At 51.1% G+C, this 26212-nt stretch overlaps 1 protein-coding gene across 6 annotated transcripts in view; it reads left to right on the plus strand.

Annotated features, from left to right (window-relative positions):
- NRP2 (neuropilin 2) overlaps positions 1-26212 on the plus strand; it is a 120176-nt gene that overhangs the window by 35475 nt on the left and 58489 nt on the right. For all 6 annotated transcript variants that reach the window (XM_006082426.3, XM_006082430.3, XM_006082431.3 and 3 more), the window contains exons 3-7: positions 3476-3657; positions 9247-9477; positions 10532-10687; positions 12277-12446; positions 14764-14919. In XM_006082426.3, the coding sequence (XP_006082488.1) occupies positions 3476-3657; positions 9247-9477; positions 10532-10687; positions 12277-12446; positions 14764-14919 (895 nt within the window). The remainder of the gene's footprint in view (positions 1-3475; positions 3658-9246; positions 9478-10531; positions 10688-12276; positions 12447-14763; positions 14920-26212) is intronic.

Here is a 26212-nt window from a genome sequence, read left to right on the forward strand (position 1 = left end):
CGACTTAACAAAGACTTTTCCATAAACAAAAGCATATAGACCTGCAGAACTATCTACTAGAGCAGCGGCGTATTCCATTTTATCATATGCCAACACGGATGGACCTGTGCATGCGGGCATTCCGACACGATGCTGTTATAAACATAGCATCTTTCCACTTCTTATGTGCTGCTGCTTAGATGTCCACCCACACAGATTCATATACATCTTTGCACAGTTGTCTGGTTATTTTCTTAGGAAAACTTCCCAGCCGTGGGATTGCTGGAGTGAAGGGTATGGACATATTACCTTTTGTCACACTTTTGCCAAGATGCCCTCCAAAATGTGTGAACAGATGTGCCTTCCTGCTTCTACTGCCCTGTCCTTCCTCGCTCTGTCTCTCAGGGAAAGTCGCTTCCGCTCCAGCCTCGGCCTCTTCACCTCTGAAATGGGCGTGAGGACAGCAGGTCACAGTTAGCATTTATTAAGCACCTACTGACTGCCAGGCTGTGTAGTGACACCGTGGATAGGTCATGTTGGCCATTGAAATCTCACAGCAACCCTAGGAGAAAGGGTCTGCTGTCCCTATTTTAGTTTTATTTTCCCTGTTTCTGAGGCTCAGAGGGTTAAGTGACTTGCCTGAGGGCACCCCGTTAATTAGGTTGAGTTGTGTCACTTCTGGGATGTGGGGAGGGCTCTTTCTCCAGGAGCCATGCTTTTGCTAGCCCAGGTGGCCAGGTAATGTCTGCTTAAGGCAGTGGTTCTCAACCTGTGGGTCGCCAACCTGTGGGTCGCGACCCCTTTGGGGGTTGAACAACCCTTTCACAGGGGTCGCCTAAGACTATTGGAAAACACATATATAATTACATATTGTGTTTGTGATTAATCACTATGCTTTAATTATGTTCAATTTGTAACAATGAAAATACATCCTGCATATCAGATATTTACATGACGATTCATAACAGTAGCAACATTACAGTTATGAAGTAGCAACGAAAATAATTTTATGGTTGGGGGTCACCACAACATGAGGAACTGTATTAAAGGGCCGCGGCATTAGGAAGGTTGAGAACCACTGGTTTAAGGAGTCCCGGTGCCTTCTCCACCACCGTGCGTGCATCCCCATTACTCACTGGGTGTGGCTGGCCCGCAGCACTTACCTCGTGTGGAAATAGTAAGGAGGGATTTTCCAGAAGGTTTGGGGAATTTCCTCTGAGAATCAACTGTCTTTTCACTTTTGTTTCTGAAGAGAGGAAGCATGTTTTCAAAGTTAGCACCATCTCCCACAGTGAAATCACAGGCCTACACCATTCCTCACCCCCACTCCTTCCCTGACTGTGGCCATCTCTCCACAGCTCCTGGCGGAAACCCTGCCACCTTCCCCAGACTCTAACCCAGGGGTGGGCAAACTTTTTGACTCGAGGTCCACAATGGGTTCTTAAACTGGACCGGAGGGCCGGAACAAAAGCATGGATGGAGTGTTTGTGTGAACTAATATAAATTCAAAGTAAACATCATGACATAAAAGGGTACGGTCTTTTTTTTTTAGTTTTATTCATTTCAAACAGGCGGGATCCGGGCCGTAGTTTGCCCACGGCTGCTCTAACCGCTTCTGTGAGTCTTTTCACTGCGGGATTCCAGGGCTCTGGGATCAGCGAATGAACGAATCCTGGTCCGCACCTCCCACTTCCTTCTCGGGCCTATTGATTTGGAAGTAGCCCAGCAACCTGAGCCACCTGAAATGCCAGCAACCTGAAATGCAGCTCTCAGGGGCTGGAGTGGGGCCTTGGGCCACTCTGGCTCAAAGAAGCCACTTCTGCGGGCAGCCTTCTCCCACAGACCCTGGGTGTGTGGCAGGCACATCCCAGGGAGGGTAGCCTTTCCAGACCCTCTTTTTTTATTTTTTAAATACATTTTTATTGACTTTTAGAGAGAGAGGAAGGGAGAGGGATCCGGGGATCGAGCCCACGACACCAGCATGTGCCCTGCCTGGGAATCAAACCTCTTAGTTCCTGAGTCAACACTCAACCACTGAGCCACACTGGCCAGGCCAGACCTTCTTTTTAACGGAAAGAGATTTCTCCCGTGTTGGTTTAGCACAGTGGTTCTCAACCTTCTGGCCCTTTAAATACAGTTCCTCATGTTGTGACCCAACCATAAAATTATTTTCGTTGCTACTTCATAACTGTAATGTTGCTACTGTTATGAATCGTAATGTAAATATCTGATATACAGGATGGTCTTAGGCGACTCCTGTGAAAGGGTCGTTCGTCCGCCAAAGGGGTCGTGACCCACAGGTTGAGAACCACTGGTTTAGCAGGTTGATGCCCAGTAAATACACAGGGATGGAGAGGGAGATGATGGTTTTCAGTAAATAATGGTGGGAAGGGAGCTGGTAGGGAAATGTCCCACCTCAGCATTAGGACCCCAGAGAAGGAACCCAGTCAGGGCACAGTGACAATCCCCAGAGCGCACAGCAAGGCCGAAGGCATGTGTCTGTGCAGATAAAATGTCGCAGGATGTGAGCTGTCCCACAGCCCAGCCAATGTCTGCTTAAGGCAGCGGTTCTCAACCTGTGGGTTGAGGAGTCTTTCCCCGCCGGGCAGTTGGATTGTTTGAAATGAGCTCAGGCCTTGGTGGGTAGGGAGGGCGGCCCCCCGCCTCTTGCTGAGGCTAGGAGTTATGTGATCAGAGATGCTGGTCCCTGGGGACTCAGCCCCTGCGTTGGGAGAAAGGTTTTTATTGCCTTATCTAACGTGATGCTGATTCCTTTTAAAAATATGTTGTTGGCCAGACGTTGCTGATGTGAACTTTGCAGAGTCATCTCAGGGAGGGAGGTGGCCCATGTTTGGGGAGTCTTTGTCATGAATAAGTAAAGAGAAGAGAAGAGGGAGGACCCAGGAGAAAACCTAAATGTGGGGGAGGGAGCAGGAAAATAAAAATCTCTGAAATATCCCGTGTGCCTGGCTCGGTGCCTAGCACCTTGCCTATGATTTTTTCATTCCATCTCTCTCCCAACCCCCTGAGGTGGGTATTTTTATCCCCATCTTCCAGATGAAGAAATGGATACTCAAATGGGTTAAGCAACTTGCAGTGATACAGAACTAAGAGGCAACGACCAAGATGCAGAAAGATCATAATGGAAATAAAAATGGTTCTACAGAAGGAAGAAAAAAATGAAAAAAAAATGTTTTTTTTGAGATATTTGATAGACTGATGCTACTGCTCGTATGTGGGCAAGAGATAAGGCCTTAAAATCTAGCCATCGGCCAAAGTGCTCATTCTCTGTGGCTTTAATAAAGCAATGCAACTTCCTGTGTGTGTGTTTGATACTCTGCAAGCAAACAGTGACCTTGTTTGAGCAATCCGAAACACCTAAGTGTCTAGAAATGAATGGAGAGAGCGCACATGCGCTGGAGTGAGACAAGGGGTCCTTCTCATCTCCTTAAAGTGGTCTTTTCTCACCTGTGCCCCTTCGCGCCTCCTCACCTAGGTATGACTTCATCGAGATCCGGGATGGGGACAGTGAGTCTGCAGACCTCCTGGGGAAGCACTGCGGGAACATCGCTCCGCCCACCATCATCTCCTCGGGCTCCGTGCTCTACATCAAGTTCACCTCCGACTACGCCCGGCAGGGTGCGGGCTTCTCCCTACGCTACGAGATCTTCAAGACAGGTCAGTGCGGTCCTGGGTGGAAAGCCGGGACCTGGGCCTCTAAGAGAAGATGGGGCACCACCCTCTGTGTCTGGCTGTGGGGCACGGCCTACGGGAACTGTGTCAGAGTCGTGGGCTCACAGGCAGGTTGAGGGAGAGAAGAGAGGTTCCAGCGGACCTGGAGACAGACCAAGATGGAAAGCCAGTTATGTCATCACCCAACTGGCGAGGACGATGTGCTGGGTGAGGCCCGACCGGCCGACAAGCTTTGTTTGTGTCACCGAAAGAGAAGGGGCACCAATTAAATAGAAAACCACTGTTGGGGTGAATCTGATTCTTGTGTTTTTTAAAATCACACTCATCTTCATGGGAAAAAGCGAAACTCGGTTGACCTTCCTCCTAATTACTTCACGGTTTAATGTTGCCTTTATTTGGAATTACACGGAGCAGGAGGACATAATCTTTGTATTGTGTAGAGTCTCTATAGATCTCAGTGTGGCCTACGCCCTCCCACTGGGGTCAGACAGTAGCTTTGAAATTCAGTTATGGCTCCTAGAAATTCCCCTCGCTGATCCACTTTACCACTTCTACCCATCGAACCCCACTTCCTAAATGCCAAGGAAGCTGACCCCGAAAAAGCATAATAAAACAAAGAGGGAGAGAACGTGCACATCAAGCAGACTGCTCGCTTTCGACTAGCTCCCCCTTAGATTGCTGAGAGCATGGGCCAGTGCTTATGCCCATACCTGGATAGAGCCAACTTTCATTCACAAGATGCTGGTTCGGCATCCCCATTTCTGCTCTCCCAGCAGCATGCCCTGCCCTCCGATATGTGAGCTCATGATCTTGAGGCTGAGTGAAGCTCATCTCCCAATTCTCCCCTGTCCCTTGGCCGCTCCGCCACCTAAGGGGCTCCCGCCCCATCGAAGGAGTGTGTTCCCCTCACCAGCCTAAGTTTTGCAGCCCGTGGATGGAGCTGGTGACAGGGGAGGCCTTGTCATCGAGAGGCCCAAGTCCGGCGCCTGTTGAGTTCAGTGTGAGGGGAGCTATTCATATATATTTTCTTTTTCACTAAACAGTTCTTGAAAGGAAGTGGTAGCTGCTGAAAGCACTTTTTATATCCACTCTGTCTAAATATTTGTTAAATTTGTCTGCCTGAGAACAGGAACGTAGAGTCTGACGAAGGGGTGGGGCCGAGGGAACTGTGTCAAGCCCGAGTGGGAGCCCAGACTCTCGCAGGCACAAGTCCCGAGAAGGTCCATCTGCTGTGGGTCATCACCTGCCTGACTTCACGAGGTCACGGGGACTGACAGTCTGTGTCCAGTGGCTCCAGGCTGGTGGGCAGCTCCTGAATCGCTTGATCCACAGTTCCCGAGTCCTGTGCAAGCTCAGATCACTGATGAAAAGCTCATTGTAGCATTTCTGCTGGGAGCAGTGGGGAGCGAGGGCCGACCAGGGAATAAAAGAGTGTTCGCCCTCCTCCCGTGAGGGAGACAGGTGTGCCGACCCTCAGCACGTCCCAGAGGCACAGTAGACGTTGTTGGATGAATGTATGTAAATAGACATGTAAATGGAAGGAAGAACTATAATCTGAGGCAGAATGAGTAAGCGCTCAGGAAAGGTGTGACTGACACGCTGTGGTTGTGGAAATGAGGGCTCCATCGGGTGGCTTGGCAGGTGGAGAATCTGGGAAGTCTATTTGATAGCAAGGTCCCCAGGGCTCAGCTGTCACTCGGCTCCACTGTGCTGGCCGCGGGAGGGAAACAGCTTCAAGCAAGGTCTCCAGGGAGCTGGCCACGGGGCCGTCGCAATAAAATGAGCAGGACCGTTCAAGCTCACCTCCGTGTCATGCCTCCTGACTCAGTAGTTCACAGCGACGCTGCCACATTCTCCAGAAAGCCACAGAAAAGTGGATGTTAACGCTATTCCGATTTAAAGTTAAAAACACAGGAGGGTATTATACGCAGCATTGCTGTTTTCAGGACAGGCTGAGGTAGGATCTTTGCATGAGGCAGCGAGTCTGCATACTTCTTAGGAACAGGAGTGCCAGCCAAGAGAGGTGGCTTGGGCGTGGAGACGTGGGCAGCCCGCTTTCAGGACTGCCGTTGTCTGTACAGGAGGAAGGATGTGACTACAGTGGGAGGTATCCCCGCCCACAACAGCCATGCATCTGGGAAATGTAAGAAAGAAGACGAGGGCCCAGTGGTTTCTCGGAGCCACTGCAACCCGCCATCATGTCCATTCCAAAGAGCAGCTCTGCGCATGAACGGCAACTCGGTATAAAGCACGTACATGTGTGGGGGTGCAAATGTCAACATTCTTCCAGGCGCCGTGCCCTGCACCCACCGCTGGAGTCTCGAGAGAAAATACACCATTTACATCATCTGCAGAACATGAAAGAAGCGCATGCACGTTCTAAAGAAATCTAAACACACACAGCTATGTCTGCTGGTCAGATTCGTAGAGAAAGAAGCGGGAACCGTAAACACAGACACACATACCCACACAGAGGGCTCTGGAAGCCTTCGCCAGCACATCGCCCTGGCGAGACGGCTGCAAAAGGAGACTGACAGACACACACCCACCACTTGGGTACAGGCAGGGGCCATGTGGCTGGAGTGGGAGGCGCATGTCTGCCCTGAACGAAGTGGCTTATAAAGGAGTCTGTACATTACCAGACTCTCCCCATGTAAAGGGGCAAACCAAAACAACTCGTAAACTCTAAGGCTCTCCAGCCCCCAAATCCAGAGAAAGGAATTTTAAAATAACTTCAAATACAGCATTGGAGGCTTAAACCACTGGAAAATGTGGGGTTTTTTGTTTGTTTTTCTGGTGCTCCTCGGACCAACGTTCAAGATCAAGTTTTCTTTCCTGGTGCTGGGGGATGTTTTGGGAACTGAAATCTCTGGGGTCACTCACAGACAGAGAAAACCTGGGGTGCCCCCTCCCCCCACTCCCCGAACTGAGGAACTAGATTCACCTTCTGCCGTCAGGCCAAGCTTAGCTTCGGATAAATCCCACATGTTGTAAATAGCTTTGTGCGCACAGATTCTTCTTCCACTTGCCGGGTGACTGTAAAATTTACAGTGGGAAACCATGGAGTGCGCATTTTTCCTAGCGGAGTCCTTTGGTCTGAAATCATGCACTGCAGCTGAAATCCCCCGGCTCCTGGGGACAGTCTCAGCACCGAGGGAACTTGAGTATCTGTGGACGGAGATATTTTTCTGTTACCTCTAACCCTGTAACACATCACAGAAAAGGGCTCTTGGGTTAGGGAGTTATCTGCAAGGCTCAGCTTTTGTGTCAGGGATCGTCACCCTGTTCTGAGGTCTCTTCTCCACATTTGATTCTCAGCCGCCCGCTCTCCAACACTGTGACCGCGGTTTACATAACGAGATGGCACTCTAACGGACAAAGTCACGATGATAATGGATAAGTTTGATTTTCCTGCATAAAAAGGATAAAACTGTTTGCCCACCTCATTCCAAATAAGGCAGGGGATATACCCCTGTACAGCCACATGTCAGAGATAGATACACACTTTTTTCTTTTTTTTTTAAAGAACGTCAGATTGAAAAATTCTGTGCCGTCAAATGCTGGCCTCAGAACCTGGAGACCGTGGGGGCTTTAGAAGCTCACATTCTCCCGGCCTCCCTCAGGCTTACTGGGTGTCCGTTGTGGAAGCCTCCCCCACTGTTGGGAGGAACCAAAGAAAGATTCCACTATGAATTCCCCACTCCCGGGGGTGGGGACTCCCTTCGCCTTGGAAGGGAGAGATGATAGAGCCACCTCTGGAAGGAAGGTCGATGCCCCTCCCAGCTCTGGATGTGTGCTGTGAAGAAAAGCTCTTTTCCTCTGGCTGAGTGGCCCGCATGAAGCAGGCCGCACAACACTAACCTTCTCAAAGGTCCCTTCGGCCCCAAGTCCTGCCAGCTGGCTTGGCCTCGCCAAACTGCCTTATCTGGCCATTGAGGAGGCCTGGGAGCTGAGGGCTAGATGGTAACCAAAGCCAGGGACTTGCTAGGAAACTGGGGTGCCATCCAGCTCCTCCCGCTGGCCCTGGCTGCCCATTGGGCTGCCCTGCCCCAGAATGATGGGATGAAGAGCTGCTAAGATGTGGCCCACAGAGAGCACCCACCCCCCCCCCAACAAATCCTGAAGAGGCTGGCTCTCGCCCCAGGTGTCCAGGCCCAGCTGCCAAAGCTCAGTGCTGGGTAGGTGGGGATGTTGGAATTTTCTGCCTGATGCCACCACCCCCGCTCATCTGCATGATACCTTTTCCAAGTCAGACTTTGCTGCTTTCCAGACAGTCATCATCAATAAAGAGACTCACGGAGGGGCCTCTGCAGGAGCTGCGGATAAAGACATCGCCCCGGGCCGAGATCCGCATATTGACATCGCATAGTTGCATTTCTGTGGGCTCCCAGGGGACACTTCCTGCCAGTAAACACCTGCTTTATTGAGGATTTGGGTGTGTTTTTTCTTCATGCTTAGAGGGCCTATTTATCCTCCTCATAAATCCTGCTTCTTCTTTTTTTTTAATTTAAAAATCACAACGTCGTGAAATCCATTCTACTTGTCCGGCAGTACCCACGCGGCATTAACTTGTCTCAGAGCGCGCCCTGTGCATGTCACGTCCAGCGGGCTGAGCTGCATGTCCTGGGCCGTCTCTGGGCCTCCCCTGGCAGTGGGAGGCTGGGTCACAGTGCTCGAGGGCTCTGTGAATGTGACTCCACCTAGAGGCTTTAGGGGTAGGGTGGCTGTAATCCTGTCACAGCTCCCACCACCCGCCAAGCCCGCCCCAGGGTGAAGTGTGTGCCACATGTAATAAGGACGCCTCCCTGAGTCCCGAGAAAGCAGACACACAGCAAGGCCACCCCACAGAAAGGGGCCAGGAGCCTCCCCAGTGGCAGCACAGGGCCGCATTTTTCGAGACTTGCTGCCGAGCGGCCTTTCACAGCCCCAGCGCCCCGCTGTGATCCACCGGCTACAAACGTCGATTGTTCATTGTCTGGCCACTACAGAGCAGCTCGTTTTAATATAGTCATGACATGAATGAGACCCGAGCTCCCCTTTGCCCCTCCCCTGGGGCACCTTGGATCTTGGAGGGAGAAGGGGGCACTCGGTTGGCGCTGGTACAATAGGGGCTGTGTTGAGGTCAGCAATAAATAAGGGGTAACATTGTTTGCCCTGCTGGCAATCAGCAAGCCTTCCTTAAGGATTGAAATAACTTACATTTCTGGAGCAAGCAGCTGAGTAATTGAGAAAGAAGTCTCTGTTCCTCTTTTCAAGAGAATCAATCTCTCTCTCTCTCTCTCTCTCTCTCCACACACACACACTCCCCCCCCCCAATTCCTCAATTACTATTCTTACTCTTACATGTAGAGCAAACCATTTCGCCTCCTTAATTTCTCTCTTAAAGAGGGTCCCGCTCACAGGCTTGACACGTGAATGGGAAGAGTATGTTGCTTCAAGGGCCACTCCAGTGGAAACAAACACCCCATGAGTAGGGATTTAGGCCCAGGCGTTTAAATAACTCATGCAACAGAGGCAGCCCAGACAGGCGTTGTCTCCTCCTTTCTTAATGCTACGGTTCCCTTTGACATACAGGCTCCGAAGATTGTTCGAAAAACTTCACAAGCCCCAACGGGACCATCGAGTCCCCCGGGTTCCCCGAGAAGTACCCACACAACCTGGACTGCACCTTCACCATCCTGGCCAAACCCAAGATGGAGATCGTCCTGCAATTTCTGACCTTTGACCTGGAGCACGACCCCTTGCAGGTGGGAGAGGGAGACTGCAAGTACGACTGGCTGGACATCTGGGACGGCATCCCGCATGGTGAGTGCTGTCGCTGTCCCCAGGCACTGCTCAGGAGCCTCTCCTGGGCCTGCTAATTGCTTTAGGAACAACAAAAATAGAGAGCGAGACTTCAAACCTCCTTCGGGTTTGTATCTGACCCGCCGTGACTTTCTTGTCCTATCCTACACCAAGGATGGTTTCAGAGATTGCAGAGGGGCAATCCTTTCTTGGAGACACTGGTTTGGAGAAGGCTAGGAGGAGACGGAGGAGACACTTGGGTGAGGATGAGAAAAGCTATCGGCGATGCTCTTTTCTCCTTCATGTTGTCAGGATTCCATAGAAAATGACTCAGTGGCTACCCTCTGTGCCCAGATAGGACTCTCAAGCCGGATTGATGAGGTGTAAATCCCGCTCTGCTTAATAGTGGCTCTGCAACCTTGCACAAGCGGCTAACCTAGCTGTCATATCTGTATAAATAAGCTGCTGTTGTCATCATTATTATTACTATAATTCCATTATTATTAATTTAGTCATAGATGTCAAAAGGGCACATCACCCAGGCCAAGAGGAACCAGGAACCTGTTCTTCTCAGCAGGAGACCAGCATAAGGCTTGGGAATAGTCTATATCAGCGAGGAAACCAGCCTTTCGCTTTGGTGGTCATTCTAAGTGTTCTGCCCCATAACGGAGACTCGTCAGCTAAGCAGTTTCATTTCCTGAGAAAAATACAAGATTTAGTCATAAAACTTGGGTTGAAGCTCTGTTATTTCCTTCCTGTCTGAACAACGAAAAGTCACATGACCTCTGGGAGCCTCGATCCTTTCTTCTGTAGAGCAGGCGTTATAATGGTACCTTTCCTGCCCATCTCCCAGGGCTGTGAGAACAGAATGGGGCGGGTCAGTGAAGGGACCCTTTACAGTGCAGGCAAAATATTAGACATCGTTCTTAAAACGTATCTTCGGTTGTTCTTTTACACCAAGGCATACAAAGTGAGGCCCCATTGAAAGGCTTGCGCTTGTGGGGAAGGAGGACGTACTGAAAATGGAGTTTGACATTTCCATATCTGTTGCCCTCTCTTTGTTCTGCATATCCAGTGGGTCCCCTGATCGGCAAGTACTGCGGGACCAAGACACCCTCTGAACTACGTTCGTCGACAGGGATCCTCTCTCTGACCTTTCACACGGACATGGCGGTGGCCAAGGATGGCTTCTCTGCCCGCTACTACCTGGTCCACCAAGAACCGCTAGAGAGTGAGTTGGCTGGTTGGGAACCTCTGTCCTGTCCCTTCCTCAGAGGAGGGAGGGCGTGCTGACCTCTCCAAGACCAGGGGCCTGGCGGGCATTCTGCAGAACTTGCATTGGCATCTGAATTCAGAGAATGGGAGCTGTGTCCTCTTGTTAGGCAAAGATGAATGAAAACAGAATACATGTCCATCCGGGTGCTCGTTTCTTTAAAGGAAACAAATAGTATGTGTACCAAGAATCAGTTATTCCCAGGGAAAGTTACGGGAGCATCTCAAGCTTTCTCATCTATAAATAAAAGGGAGGTTAGTTAGGATATCTATATAAAATTCCCCCTGTGCTAACATTGAGTCTGGGACCCTTTTCCTTCCTCTCCAAGCCTCGGTGACCATTGTCAGAAGCAGCAATTTTAAATCTCTCTCTATATTTTGACTTCTCCGGCCCCGGGTAGAGCTTATCCCACACTTCCCTTCACACTTCCAGTACACGCACTGTGCACAGCACAACATGCAGCTCTGAGCCCAGTGCTGTGGACTTGCTATCTGGGCCATCAGTCTCCTGCCCTGCGCTCCATCTTCATATCCGCTCCTCCTGAGATGCGCTTCAGCTGCGCTCCCATTTCCCCTTAGAAACCCAGATGATAACCTGAGGACTGAAGGAGCACTGAAGGATGGTTAGAGCAGGGGAAGCCCGCCATGGTTGTAGACACATACCCCATGCTTACCATAGGCACGGCAGCCTGGCCTGCTGCAAAGTCGATGGGTTTTATTCTGGGATTTTTTTTTCTTCAAAGGGCTCATGAATATTGAGTGACAAGCAAGTAATATTGCAGTTTGCACCAAATTCTGCAAATGGCCAGAGCCGTCATAAAACTAAACAGGTCTGAAACCTGAAAAGCTTGCTGGTCCTTATCAGACACATGTACACACAAATATTGACCAGTGTCTGCAGTATCCATGGGAAGGGCAGCAATTGAACTGATGGCACAAGGTCAGAGTAAGGGACTTCGGGGTCCATCTGCCCAGACAGGTGGTTCGGGGAAAGGTAGAGTGACATGCACATGCTTACAGAGAGGTCTCCTGAAGACAGGTACCTGTTGCTTTGTAATGTCTGTCTTCTGTGCTAGAACTCATGAGACACTGGAGTGAAAGAAACGAAGCAAAAGATGCCTTCTGGGTGTTTATTAATGAGGCAGGCTTCCCACGATGTATCAGCCCACCCAAATTGCCACAGTCTATCACACATGTACCTGTATTTCAATCATGGTGCATCTGGCATCTGTGAGCATCTGTAGCCTGCAGCACTAACAGTTCTTGTGCTTTGGATTGTATTTTTAATTTGTGTGATGATTCTTATTTATCCACAGCCTGATTTCTTTTAGGTCCAATTTAGTTTCTTTCAGACCCAGAGGGGTTGTCAAGCTCTAGGACTTGGTGTAGTTTTTTTGTTTTGTTTTTAACACGGGAGTGTATAATTAGGTCTTCAAGATGAGAGAGTGCCTGCAAGGACTTGTCCCAGGAAGGGAGGTGTGTTTTGTGAGTCCCAAGGGTATGAGATTGAGATACCTAACTCTGTGCTTGACCATCTCCGCTCCCCAGACTTTCAGTGCAATGTTCCCCTGGGAATGGAGTCCGGCAGGATTGCTAACGAGCAGATCAGTGCCTCCTCTACCTACTCTGACGGGAGGTGGAGACCTCAGCAAAGCCGGCTCCATGGTGATGACAACGGCTGGACGCCCAACTTGGATTCCAACAAGGAGTATCTCCAGGTACTTGCTCAGCTATCAGAGGGTGTGCAGGGTGTGTGTGTATTGGTGGGCAAGGGGGGTGGCTCCTCATCTAGAGTGGACAAAGGGCACAAAGGAAATAAACACAGCATCCGTGAGAACACCATTCACTCATCCATCCATCCGAACAGACACACGTGCCGGCATGAATAGGCTGTGCAGGCATCGTGCTGAGTGCTGGGCTAAATGACGAGTAACATGGACACTGACCTGCTCCTGTGAAGCTTACCCACCCTTGGGGACGCTGTTTGGCCGAGATGCTGCTTGCCCTGTCGCTATAGACATCCAAGGAACCATCTATGAGCAGTTCCAGGTCTTCCTCATCCTTGGCACAGGGAGGCATCAGAAATGTGATGGGGGGAGGGCGTGGTGGGCGTCTTTCTAAGGTCACGCTTGTGAGTCGCTAGCTGAGCAGGGCAGCTTCCCATGGTCCTTGCTGTTCGGAGGAGCCCTGCCAGGCAGGGTTTGCACATAGCTCTCAGAAGAGCACCTGGGGAATGTCAGCACCGGGAATGGCACTCGGGTTGCCCGGCTGCTCTGCAGCATCTTCTCAGACTACTGTTTGCTTCCCTTCCGAATAAGACTTGCCGTCACGTTAAGTAATCCTCCCTTGCATGACAGACGTGTCCAGTTCTCATCCCCAGGGAAGAGCAAGCTGCTAGTTCCCTGCTTGAGCAAGGCCTCGTGACTCACAGCAGGCAGCCGTGTGACCCACTGACAAGCCTGTCTTCGCTCGGATGCCACGCGGTGACCTCTGCTCTGAGAAGGACATGGCAGAGCACACAATGGGGAAGGGAGAAAGACCACTGAGAAACTTTCAGGGAGGCACTCATAGCACAGCCCGAAGGCCATTTGTCACTGTCTGCCCTCCAGAAACCTTCCTCATCCTGCAAAGCTTCCAGAAAGTTCTCCCTTATAATGGGCATCCCATTGATCATACCTTGAGTTCTGGTCCTTAATCACATACTTTCTCTTACTGCCAACCACCTGTTTATCATGCACTGATACCGCACTGGCTGCTTCTGTTGAATGCTTACTAGTGCTGAGCGCATGTGAAGTAGCCAGTAAAGGCTTGCTGGGTCAAATTTTGTCAGTGTGTGCTGGCTAAATTTTGATCACTTGGAGATTACCATTAAGAAACGCTGTGGCCCTAGCTGGTTTGGCTCAGTGGGTACAGCATCGGCCTATGGACTGAAGGTTCAATTATGGTCAAGGGCACCTACCTCGGTTGCAGGCTCAGTCCCCAGCCCTGGTTGGGACATGTGAGGGAGGCAACCAATCAATGCATCTCTCTTACAGCGATGTTTCTCTCTCTGTCTCTCCCCGTCCCTTCCATCCTCTCTAAAAAATCAATGAAAAAATATCCTCGGGTGGGGATTAACAAACAAACAAAACGAAAAGAAACACTGTGGCCAGCAAAAGAATGACATCCAGCGATTTCCAAATGGGTTTGGTGTTGTAGGCGGGGAGGTGCCTCAAAATGTTGGCCATCCTCCTCATGGAGCAAAGGTCAGGTCTTGGTGCATAAGCCTAATTGCTTGGGCAGACTCTGCATGCCCTTTGACCCCTTACTGACCTGAGCAACTAAATACACAATGGAGTGAGGGACTGAGGGGAGGGGAGACAGACCTGAGCTGAGATTTTGCAACTCGGGCATCGTAAGTGAATTGGATTGAATTGCACTGGATTGGAGTGGATTGGATTGGATTTAGCCATTGTTCCTTTAAAGCAGAATCTGCTTTGGCTATCCAAGGCAGGCTGCTGTTTAGTAAGAAGGGGTCATGCTTCTAGACATTCAAGGATTCCCTTAAGATTAAACTTAATACTGTCCATTCAGATTTGCAAAAAGAGAGAGATAATCGTTACGATTTCAAAGGTGTCCTATTTAGTGTCAAATAAGTTGAGTTTCACTGTCTAGTGCAGTGATGGCGAACCTTTTGAGCTCGGCGTGTCAGCATTTTGAAAAACCCTAACTTAACTCTGTTGCCGTGTCACATATAGAAATTTTTTGATATTTGCAACCATAGTAAAACAAAGACTTATATTTTTGATATTTATTTTATATATTTAAATGCCATTCAACAAAGAGAAATCAACCAAAAAAATGAGTTCGCGTGTCACCTCTGACACGCGTGTCATAGGTTCACCATCACTGGTCTAGTGCAATTGCCAATTGGCCCTTAATCACTGATACGTCTGAGTGATCACAGACACAGGTTGTGAGCTGCGTATGACCATTGTGTCCTTCGAAGAAAAAGCAAGACGCTGCCCCCCTTACGCCCCCGCCTCTCTTCCTCAGGTGGACCTGCGCTTTCTCACCATGCTCACGGCCATTGCAACGCAGGGGGCGATTTCCAGGGAGACCCAGAATGGCTATTATGTCAAATCCTACAAGCTGGAAGTCAGTACTAATGGTGAAGACTGGATGGTGTACCGGCATGGCAAAAACCACAAGGTAAACCCGTTTCCCCACCTCACGGGCATGCTGGGACGGAGCAGGACAGGCGGGGAGAGAGGAGCTTCCGGACAGCTCCACGCGGGGAAGGAGTCTTGTTCAGTGCGGCTCAAATAACTGATGGAGACATGGGAGATGCTGGCCCGGAAAATACTCTTCCTTATGCTAAAGTGATTGGAAAATACCATTTCTCCAACAACCTGGCTGCTGTTGCATCCTGCAGAGCAGAGAGAGAGAGAGAGAGAGAGAGAGAGAGAGAGAGAGCGCTTGCAGAGTGCTCTCTGACTGCAAATGAAGGAGAAAATCTGTTCCCAGTCCTAGTCTCCCCACACAGGATTCATTGAGCATTTATGGCCGGAGTCCCTTCCACACGCTGGGTTAACAATCACAAAACCACAGGAACCGGCAGTTCAGGAGTTACCGAGGTCTGGCAATGAAAGGGCACAGATCCTGAGAGGGAATCACAATGTCCCAAAGAAGAAAGGGGACAACAAATAGTCGGGATGGCATCTGAACAGGCAGCCCTGCTTGGCACAGAGCAGTGATATCTCTCTCTCTCTCTCTCTCTCTCTCTCTCTCTCTCTCTCTCAGCTGGGCCTTCAGCATCGAGGGCTCACAGAGGTGTGGCCGGGCGGGTGATGTGGGGCTTTTGTTGGACATATGGACGGATGTCTGGCGCTCAGAGTTCTGAAGACACGTGGCATTCTGGCGCTGGCAATGTGGCTGTGCGCTCCGGGCCTGGGGCCTTACTGGCTGGTGGGCTCACCTGGGTGGGGGAGCTCTGGTATCACTGACTGGCCCGAGGCCCAGAAGGAGCATGCTTACCCTCCTCTGGAGGGAACTGGGGACAGAGGGAAAGGGGTCCCATCTCTAGGGCTATTGTTCCACCAGAGCCCTGGTCCTTCAGGTTGTGAAGGGTCGAATGGGACACAGACCTAGAGAAGCCAAAGGCCTTTCCCAGCAGCCCCCTCCGCTCGTCACTGACCCCAGGCAGCTGGCTCTTGCTGTGCAGCTGGAAACCTTGGGCCCAGAAAACCCTGAGCTATAATGTTGGTGGCATCGTTTTACTCGGGAAATGTGAGATTTTAAAAGAGTGGATTTTTTTTTTACATCAAAATTGCCATAGTAACATGGCACCATTCATCTGAAAACCATGGCTTCTCAATATTACTAGGCATCAATGCACACAGACACAGGAATTCCCCACTTCACAGATAAAGGGGGCGCGAAAGACGCCCTCGCCCTGACACGTGGGGCCAGGTCTGGTTTCTCACTGACTTCATCTGTTGCGGAAAGAGCTGTCAAATATCACTTGGAAATGGCAAGCCTGGGTGGGCACTGGGGGCTGGGAGTGCTGTGCACTGAGTCTCCCCCCCCCCACCCCACTCATTTTCATGCCTTCTTTCTCCACCCACCCTTTTCAGTAAGAAACTGGTAGAACCCAGGGCTTCGCCAGGTAGACGAGGGCCGGCAGCTGGGTAGCGGCGTGTCTTGGGAAGAGGGGGGGGGGGGGAGGACGAGGAGGCTCACCTGACCGCCGCCCTGTCCAGGCTCAGTGACTAAGCAGCGAGGGCCAGAGGGATCCTGTAGCATAAGCTGATTTTAAGAGCATGCAGATGGACCGGATGCTATTTAAAACACCATTTGTAGGGACTCTGCTTTTGGAAATACCTTAGCGCTGCACATTTTGATAGAATGCTGTCCTCCCTGGCTTTATCCCTGGTATTCGTGCTGCAGGGGAGAAGTTCCTGCGAATTGAATTTTGCTTTCTGGGCGCCTTTAGAATCATTCTCCTCAACTTTTTCATATTGGATCCCCCCCTCTCTCTGTCTCTCCTCCTCCTCCTCCTCCTCCTCCTCCTCCACCTCCTCTTCCTCTCCCTCCTCCTCTTCCCACCCTTGGCTAAAATTTCCCCCCAGTAGCCAAGGGATGATTTGTTTTTGTTTTGTTATTGTCTGGTTTTTAGTAAGTCAGTCCTGCCCACATAAAGGCACTGGGGCAGAGGAATAGCATGTCTGTCCCCCTTAGAAATTCATCCTCTTGGTACCTACAAGGAGGCGGGAGGATGCAAAGCCTGCCAATTGGAGATTGCCCCCTCCCTCACACCCCCTCGCCCCTGCGGTGTGGCAGGCGACCGGGGAGACCTGCTGGGCCCTCCCCTCCACGGGTGATCTCCCTGCTCCTTCATTAGCAGATCTACCTCCCAGACGGCGGTATTTAACGTGCAGATTCCATCCCGTTCAGGAGCCTCACGGCTCTCTGGGCTGTGCGGGGTGAAATCGCTGAGGGGACCATGCCAAATAGATTTGTCAAGTCTGCTGCAGTCTGATTTGATGCCACGAAGGGGAGGCGGGGTGAGGAGGGGACTTGGGGGCAGTGGAGGGAGCGGCTTCGTCTATGCCGGGCGCTACCGCTGAGCCTTTCTTTGTAGCTGCTGGATGGTGGGCGCCGTGCCAAGCTCACTGTGCTAAGTAGTAGCTAGAAAGCCAAATTCAGACAGCAGGACCTGTGAGCAAAGCGTCGCCGAGATGGAGGCGGCAGCCGGCTCTGCTCTGTGGGCAGGGGGAGGGTTCGCAGATGCAGAACAGTGCACCGGGTGTGAAGGGGGAGGCGGGGTGGTGTTTGGGGCAGAAATGTGGGAACCTGATTTTATCCCCTGCACACCAATACAATGGACCAAAGACCAGGGAATTGGGGAAACTGGAGAAAAACAAGATTAATGAGCCTCGAGGTGATGGGGGATGGCCGTGCTATTTCCTTGCAAAACACTGTTTAAAAATTAGACCCAGGCTGGGCTAAGGCGAGGACTGGGCCTGTGGGGGAAGGAAGTGAGGAAAACTCAAGGACTCTTTTCCAGCCTCCCCCAGCCCAGAGCAGCCTCTTCTTAGTCGCTTTCCATCCAACAGGTAGTGGTGAGGTTGCCTGAGAGAAAGGCATGACGCTGTAGCCGTGGGTAGGGCGAGCATCCCCCTTCAATACGTGGCACGGTTATGCAGGCCATATGCACAGCACATTCCCCAGTCCTTCTCCGTCCCACATGCCATAAACATGGAACCTATGATTTTCCTACAGGGCGGGTCCTCCTTATGCACATTTATGGCGTAACCACAAGGCTCGGAGCTCGGCCGCCTGCTGGAGCCCATACCCAGCCCATGTGCTCCCTTAGATTACACAAATTGCTTCCCATAGATTTCCTCAGAAACCACAAGCAGAAAACGGCTGCTTTTGGTTTCCCCAGCTGTATTAATAACACCCCAAACATAGGCAGAGTGTTGTAAATACAACAGTGGACGGTTCGCGGGTGTGTCTATAATTATAGGCGCAGTGGTGCACACATACAGCCAGGGAGAGGCGTGGAGAGAGAGGGAGGCGCTGGAAGGCAGGAGGCCTTGGCCGAGCTCCTGCTCACCTTGGAGATGCCAGTTCCGTGAGTCTGCACTGGAGGGAATGAGGCCAGGACCGGTGTCAGGACAGGGGGACAGAGGCCGTTGCCCGTATATGTCTAAGCAAAAGCCCCGGCCTGCAGGCCTCCCTTATTCGGTAAATGTGGGCAACTCCCCTGTTGGCACAGCTCTGGGTACCTTCCTCTTGGTCACAGTGCTGCTGGGCTATTCTGATGTATTTCGAAGAAGTTCTAGCTAAAAGAGAAAGCCAAGGGCGTTAAATAGATCCTGATGACCACACTGAGGACGGGAGGGTGAGACTGGGATGAGGAAAGGTTTGGGTCCGAGAGTGTTTAGAATGGCCCCCTGGTGAGTGGGAGAAACGCCCGCCCTACGCTTGACATATTAATGTAATGATGACCTCCAAGGGGCTCGGAGAACCCTCAGACACCGACTTACTCGCTTCGGAACTTAACAGGGTTTCAAAGACTGTGGACTTGAAACGCTGAGACAAGTCATTTGCCCCTGAAACGTGGGGAACCGGGCGGTCCCTGCCGAAGGCACCTGGTCACCGGGCTCTGATCCCCGGCAGGTGTTCTCACAGTCTGGCCCACGCCTTGCTCACCGCCTTGCATGCAGAGGGAACTTCGTCTAGAGGTCAGGAAGGGTGCCTTTTCCTGGAGAGCCTGGTAGGGAGATCTGAAGGCAGTCGCGTCTGGACTGCGTGGCTCGGAGTGCCAGGCTCGGCGCTGCAGGGTTTGGGCCCCATCCTAGAATCCTGAGGATGTGGAGTAGAAAGAAGTTGCTTTGCGTTTGATTTGGCCACATCCCTCGAAAACAAACAAACACCCCCACTTCAAAAATCCTCTGTCCTAGATTTGTTTTCTAAATTAAACCAAATCACTTGGAAAGCCATTGGGGAATTTGAAAACCTCTGCGAAACGATCAGAGACTGGGGAGGAGAGAGAGTGGTGTTGGGAAACCAGACTCCCCAGATCGGTCGGCTCACAGGTGGCACCACATGGCGTCTATTCTGAGATGATGCACGGGGGGACCTTGATGTGCCGGGTGACCTTGCAGATCTCCCTGAGCAGCTCTGTGCCTCAGTGTTTCCATCCGCCCAGATGGAATGGTGCCCCGGCTACTGCTGGCCCAGCACCTTGGGATCTGCAGATGGAAGGCTCTCTGCCGACATAATTAATGTATTAGACCCACAAAGCTCTTCGTGAGCAGAGGCAAGTTATCCATTTAAAAAGTAACAAGGCCCCATGGGATATTTATCTGCCTCTTTTAAAATCCGAGGTCTGGGCGGGGCCTGATAAGCCATCCAGACCTCTCTTTGCATCCGATGGGGCCTGAGATGGTAACCCGCTTAGCCTCACTCTCCTCTTAGGGTGCAATCAATTCCTCCAATTAATAACTTTGAATTCTCCAAAAACACCTTTTTGCTAAACCTCCTGGTGGGTGACTGGCTTCCCCTTATCCTTCCAGTGTTGTAATTGTGTTTGTTGTGTATAAGATTAGGGCAGTGACTCAAACCGTCAGCCAGCCATGGCATCAGCCTTCAGAGTCGGGGCTCTGATTGCATCGTCTCACCAGGGCTATGCGTATTCAGAAGAGGGCTGGTGCCCTTTCCAAATTCAAGTCCCCCCGTGTCTCTGCCCCCCCCCCCCCCAATGACAACAGAGAAGAATCCAGGGCGCTGGGTAATTAAGTTTGTCCCTTATCCGTTCGCCCTGGGATGAGCTCAGACCTTTAGCCTCTCCACTTAGGAAGCTCAAGGGAAAATTTCATTATACATAAGCTTGGAACCTTTTCTCTCTCGGGCTCCCATGGCTGGCTTCACCCAGCTCCCACGGGTGCGGAATTGTCTCCGGGAGCTGAGACCAGCCACCCTGGCGCTTTTAGCCCTGATGCTAAATTCCCCACATTTCCCAGGCCACCGCTGTGCATAGGGCCAGAGGGACAGAGCACCTAAGCAAGGGGTGTGGACAGCGTCATGATTTTGCTTGGGGGCCCTGACCCTGGGGTTTCTAATGAGCATCAGAGCCAACCCCTCATCTGGTGGGTTGTGGGGTTCTTTGCTCTCGCCGTTTTCCTTCTCCCGTTTGCTGAGATTCCCCTGGAAGAGAAATGAAGGAGTCAGAGAGGCTCAGGGCCTCCCTCCCTGTACCCTTTGCTTTCTCGTCTGCCCACCTGCAAGTTAAAAAAAAGTGGCTATGCCCGGCTAGCATGCTCAGTGGTTGAGCGTCAGCCTAGGAACCAGGAGGTCAGTGTTCGATTCCCAGTCAGGGCATATGCCCAGGTTTCGGGCTCGCTCCCCAGTGTGGGGTGTGCAGGAGGCAGCCGATCAGTGATTCTCTCTCATCATTGATGTTTCTCTCTCTCCCTCTCCCTTCCTCTCTGAAGTCAATAAAAATACTTTAAAACGTGGCAATGCCTGTTTTAGGAGGTTTTCTGTGTGGAGGGCCCTTCGCAGTTAGAAGGTCAGTTTCTCCCCTGCTTTGCAGGAGATGTTGGCCATCGCCTCCAGCCCTGCATTGCTCTGATGCTCCCTCTCCCCCACCCCATCTCCTCCAGCCCCAAATCCCTGAGCGGCCCTCCACTCCTCTCCTCCTGATGCTTTCCTGTCTCAAAATCCTGAAACCCTAATCCTGTTAGTATGTATGTTCCAGGGCTCAGCGTCTCCATGGGGGTAACATAATCCTGCAGTAAATCTAGCAGCCCCACCAGGCACACACAGATGGGGATGCACATATTCTCCCCACCGCCCCCCCACCACCCCCAGGCAGAACCCCCCACCCCCAGCGGCCCCGCCCCACACCCCGTGACACGCTCCTGCCTCTCTGTCTCCTCCTTCACATCAGCAAAACCGCTTGATGACAAAAACAGCCCTAAAGTGAAGGAGGAGCAGACAGGAGGGCATCGTGGTCATAAGTGAGCATTTGGTGGTGCGGGAGCGTCGTCGCCCCACCCCCATCCTTACCTTCACTGATGTCCCTTCTGACTCTGCGTCTGGCTGGGTTCCCACATCCACTAGAATGAGAGCAGCTTAAACCAAATTTTATTGTCTTTAAGGAAGAGTTTTAAGAGAGAAATGTCAGGACCGTGATTTACAAAAAAAGGGGGGGGTGATGTCCATTACTTAACATCATTTTCCCTGAGTGCAACAGCCCCCGCTCCTTCCACGCACGTACACACACCGCCCCTTGCCTGTTTGATGCAACAAATTAATTAAACAGGATGGCATTCATTGATTAACAATGTAGTTATTTATTTTTTAAAATATATATTTATTGATTTCAGAGAGGAAGGGCGAGGGGGAGAGAGAGAGAGAGAAACATCAATGATGTGAGAGAATCATTGATCAGCTGCCTCCTCCACGTCCCACACTGGGGATCGAGCCCACAACCTGGGCATATGCCCCAACTGGGAATGGAACCATGATCTCCTGGTTCATAAGTCAATGCTCAACCACTGAGCCACGTTGGCCGGGCTAACAGTTTATTTTTACATGGGGATTCGATAGCTGGTTTTAGAGGAAATGCAGGGGGAGGGGGTGGAGAGGGAAGACGGGCCCTGGGCTGAGGATGCGTCGGTTGTTTCTGAGACGAATTTTTAACAGGTGCTGCTCCTGGCTTCCCCGTTTCTGCCCTTCATTCCCACCTCCCCTCTTTTCCGCCTGCCTCGTCCTCCTCCTCCTCCGGTGTCGGTGCCAAGTAGATTGAAAAGGAGAAGTTTGGACGCAATGAAACATTTATTAGTGGAGAGAAGTATTTTTTATTTTGTTAAAGAAAAAAGTGGAAGAATGTCTCCTGCACACTTTCTACCTCAGGGCCCCAGCTCTGTGCTGGCTTTGAAAAATTTCCTGCTTTCTCTGCAGTCCCTGGAGCGGGCTGCGTTCAGATATTTACAGCAAAGTAGAAACAAACTGTAGGTCGCACCATAGGTAATGAAGAGACAGGCGTGCGCAGACTGAATACCGAAGCCCTGTGCGAAGGGGAGGCCGTGGCCACACCCAGAGCCTGCATCTTCCACCAGGGCCTGCTCGCTGAGCAAGGTGAACAGCCAGGTAACACCATGAGCCTTCACCCCAAGGCCTTGGTGGAGGACGGGGCATCTCCACCGTCCTGGGCACCTGGATGTTGATGGCAGACACTAATGGCTGTAAGACAGGGACTGAGGCCCTAGCCAGTTTGGCTCAGTGGATGGCACGTCGGCCTGCAGACTGAAGGGTCCCGGGTTAGATTCCAGACAAGGGCACATGTCTGGGTTGTGGGCTCGATCCCCAGGAGGGAGCATGCAGGAGACACCAATCAATGATTCTCTCTCATCATTGATGTTTCTATCTCTCTCTCCTTCTCCCTTCCTTTCTGAAATCTATAAAAATATATTTTAAAAAAGAAAAAGAAAGGGACTGGGGCCCGGCAGGAAATCCCCCAGCCCAGAGGCCTCCGAGGTAGGCAGGCCGAAACACTCACTGTTCTCAGCCAAAGTCACTGCAGTAGAGTGATGCTTTCTGGGGCGATATTTCTATATAGATTATGCCCTTTATTTTACATAGTATTACAGTCCATGCCTATGAGCTCTCAGGCATGGTCAAACATGTTGATTTTCTTTTCCTGGTTTGGACGGGGCACAGTATAGATAATAATACAACTGGGGTGTTGGATAGCAGCCGGCGTAATTGGCAGGTGCCCCCTCCCCCAGAGGTGCAAATCAGAAAATCCACGAGGTGCTGCTGGTTTCAGATTCTCTCTCACGGAAAATAAACCAAAGGTCTCAAGAATCAATTGGAAAGTGTTGGATTATGTTCAGCATTCAGCGAGGCACCAAATGGATTATCCAAACCACTTTGTGCCCTGAATTGTTTTTCAGACTTGGTTTTACAGAGATACATTTGAAGAAATCTTTATGCTCAACAGAGCTTTTATAGCTATATCCTATATAGGTTTGTTTGTTTGTTTTTTCTATTCCCACTTCTTCAGGAAGCGAGGGTCACCTTGAGCATATTTCTGGTTTTCCTTTGGGTAGTAAGGCAACCATACCAGCATTTTTCTTTTAAAATTGACAAAAGTGTGGACCATCTGTGACATCCAGCTTTTAAAGCAGATGTTATCGTTTGATCATCGCCTTTGATACAGGCCTCGCTGGGTGTAGCGCCTGCTGACAACCCACAGAGTTTCCTCAGCCTTGGGGACATCTCACTGCGAAGTGATGGTTTGAAAATTTCTGGCCTCGAGGTTCCACTTGGGAGTCGATGGCTTTCAGAACTGAAACTCTTCCGATTTAACAAAGACCCGCTTGCTACTTGTGACGCGGCTTCCACTCTGACATCTGCCCTGGGTGTAGTGCAGGCAGTGGAGCCGGCAGGAGGGCTGGTAGACTTAGCAGCATCTATCTGCAAGCCTGTTAGCGACTTCTCCTTCAGGAGAAGGAGAAACCAAGGTATCTAAGGTTTATTGATTTGCCTATAGTGATTCAGTGAGTCGGCAGGGAATAGGGAATAAAACCAATTTCCTGGCAGCATTTCCGGGGCACACAGCTCCTTACCTTGCAATGCCTAGACTGGAAGCCAAGAATCCATCTCAGAGAATTTGATCAGAAAACAGATGACGGGTGATTCGGAAACCACAGAAGCATTGAGAAAGTCATAAAGATGTATAATATATGATCGCATTTACCAGCTATAAATAGGGAGAGGCAGGGAGAAAAATAGAGACCTTGTAAATCCATTGGGTCAGGAGGAAGAGAAAGTGCTTAATATGTCATTAAAAATGGATTTTCATAAATGGCACTTGGAGAGCTTTGGGCAAAAGACAATATGTAAGGACCAAGGTGTGGTTATTTATTACTCTTCGTTATTAATAATTCGAACTGTTATTGAACCAAAACATCAACGAGGTGGACTCTCCCTGTGAGTGGGGTGCTCACCACGTGTGTTCTGGCATCCCTGTAAGTGTATGAAAACCCACAGCACTTGTCCACAAAAGCTCTGAGCCTCCAGGGAACACAGGGTAACTATGGTGCCCTGTTACGAAGTGGACACTCCCAAGGCAGTGCTGGATAGGAAAACTCTTGTGAAGGAAGCCAGAAAGGGCAAGAATCGGGGGGGCCAGAAAGGACCTTACAAATCAACTCACACAATCCCCTCATTTAATAGAAGAGGACGTCGGGGCCCACACTTTTGAGCTAATTAGCAGTAGAATCTGTCTCCTGAATCCCAGTTCAGTGGTGGTTGGGTGTTTTGGGATTTCCCCCCTACTGTGCCACATTCAGAGTGGACAGTATATGAATAGTTTCATAAAATAATATGGTATTCCTTCAGCAAAGGGTCCAAATTGCAGGGGGCAAATATAAGCACAAGGTCAAGAGCAGACAGAAATCTAAGAAGGGACTGGGCTCAGAAACGTGAAGGGTCAGTTGAGGCCACGTGGAAAGAGCCTCATTTGGTCCCGGGGAGGGAGACGCTGAGAAAATGGAGCAGCAGAGGGACGTTCAATGTGAGCGGCCAGGGTGATGGCCTGGGGCAGGTAAACCAAGTGCGTGCCTCCCTCTGGCTGATGTCACTGTGGGCAGAGACCTGGCGGTGCTCCCTCCAAGCCTGTGAGCACATACGTCATGGGAAAACCAACCTTCTCCCCAGACATGCACACACATGAGTGCACACACATGCAGCCACACTCACGCACACGCCAGCCTCCCAAAGGCAGTCCGGAGACACAGTCATTCCTGAGGTGGAGGGAAGAAAGGTTCCTTGGTATTATCTGCCCAAGCTGAGCAATGACGGGGTCAGATATTCAGAACATATGCAACATGTTGTGTTTCTAAACAGGACCACCGTGTGGGTACCGTGGATTGCAGCTGGGTTAAAGATTGAATCCACTCCACACCCCAATTATGCATTCACATGGCCATCAAGCCCCTCCCCTCCAACTCTGTAGCATCTCCTGATGGAGGCCACACACAGTCATTGTCACCGCCCTCAGGGAGCTGGCCAGTGGTGGCCCCCACTGCCCACAGCACCCACCGAAATCAGAGTGCTGCCCTCGCTTCTCCTTGCCAAACAACACACAAGGCAACCAGCCTCTGCCGCCCGCAGAAGCCTAGGAGAACTGATGGATCTCCCCCAAATGCGGTCTGTTCACCTGTCCCTTTCCTCGGAGCCACGGAGCCCTTCATCAGCACCCAGGAGGCCAAGGAAAGAGCCTGGGGAGGCCAGACCTTCCTGGGCCCTATTTCCTCCTTCCTGCCATCCCTCTCTGAGATTAAGAGCCTCGGCCTCCCTCTCCACCTCTCTCTGAACTTCTCCCAGCTGCCCGGCTCTCCCCCTCTTTCCGTGGGTTTCCCTGGCCCTTCTTTGTCTCTTCTCCCCCCTCTTTATCCTCAGTCACGAAGCATCAAGCAGCCAGAGCGAACCTGGGCTATGTGAGTGTCCAGCAGTCCCGCCTCTGGGCTTCCTGTGACCCGCAAGGCAGTTGAGGGAGAGACTAGCCACCTTAGGACCAGGACGGAGGGAGGCTTCCAGGAGTCCGTGGGCTCAGCACCCGGAACAAGAGATTTAAACAGAATGTGTTGGGCTGGTGAAACCTCTTTCTTCCTCTCCTTTCCTCTGTTTGTCTTAAGCAAGCCACTTCTTATTTGGTTGCAAAAGGTGTGACGTCTCTTAGCCCTTCACCCTTGCCAGCAGTGGGGAGCTGTGTATTAAGTGGCTCTCACCTTGGACCTGAGCAAGCAGGAAATATGGCGGGGTCCAGGTTGCCTGACGGCAGGGCTCCTACGTACACTTCCTGGGGAAGAAAGGACCAGGCTGTTCATTGGCTCTGAGCTTCTGGCTGCTCTTTGCTGTTACCCAGAGCATTCTCAGTTATAAACACTCCGGGAACAGCCGCTCCACCCCATCGAATCCG

The sequence above is a fragment of the Myotis lucifugus genome, unplaced genomic scaffold (genome assembly GCF_000147115.1).
Source record: "Myotis lucifugus unplaced genomic scaffold, Myoluc2.0 scaffold_3, whole genome shotgun sequence".
NCBI lineage: Eukaryota > Metazoa > Chordata > Mammalia > Chiroptera > Vespertilionidae > Myotis > Myotis lucifugus.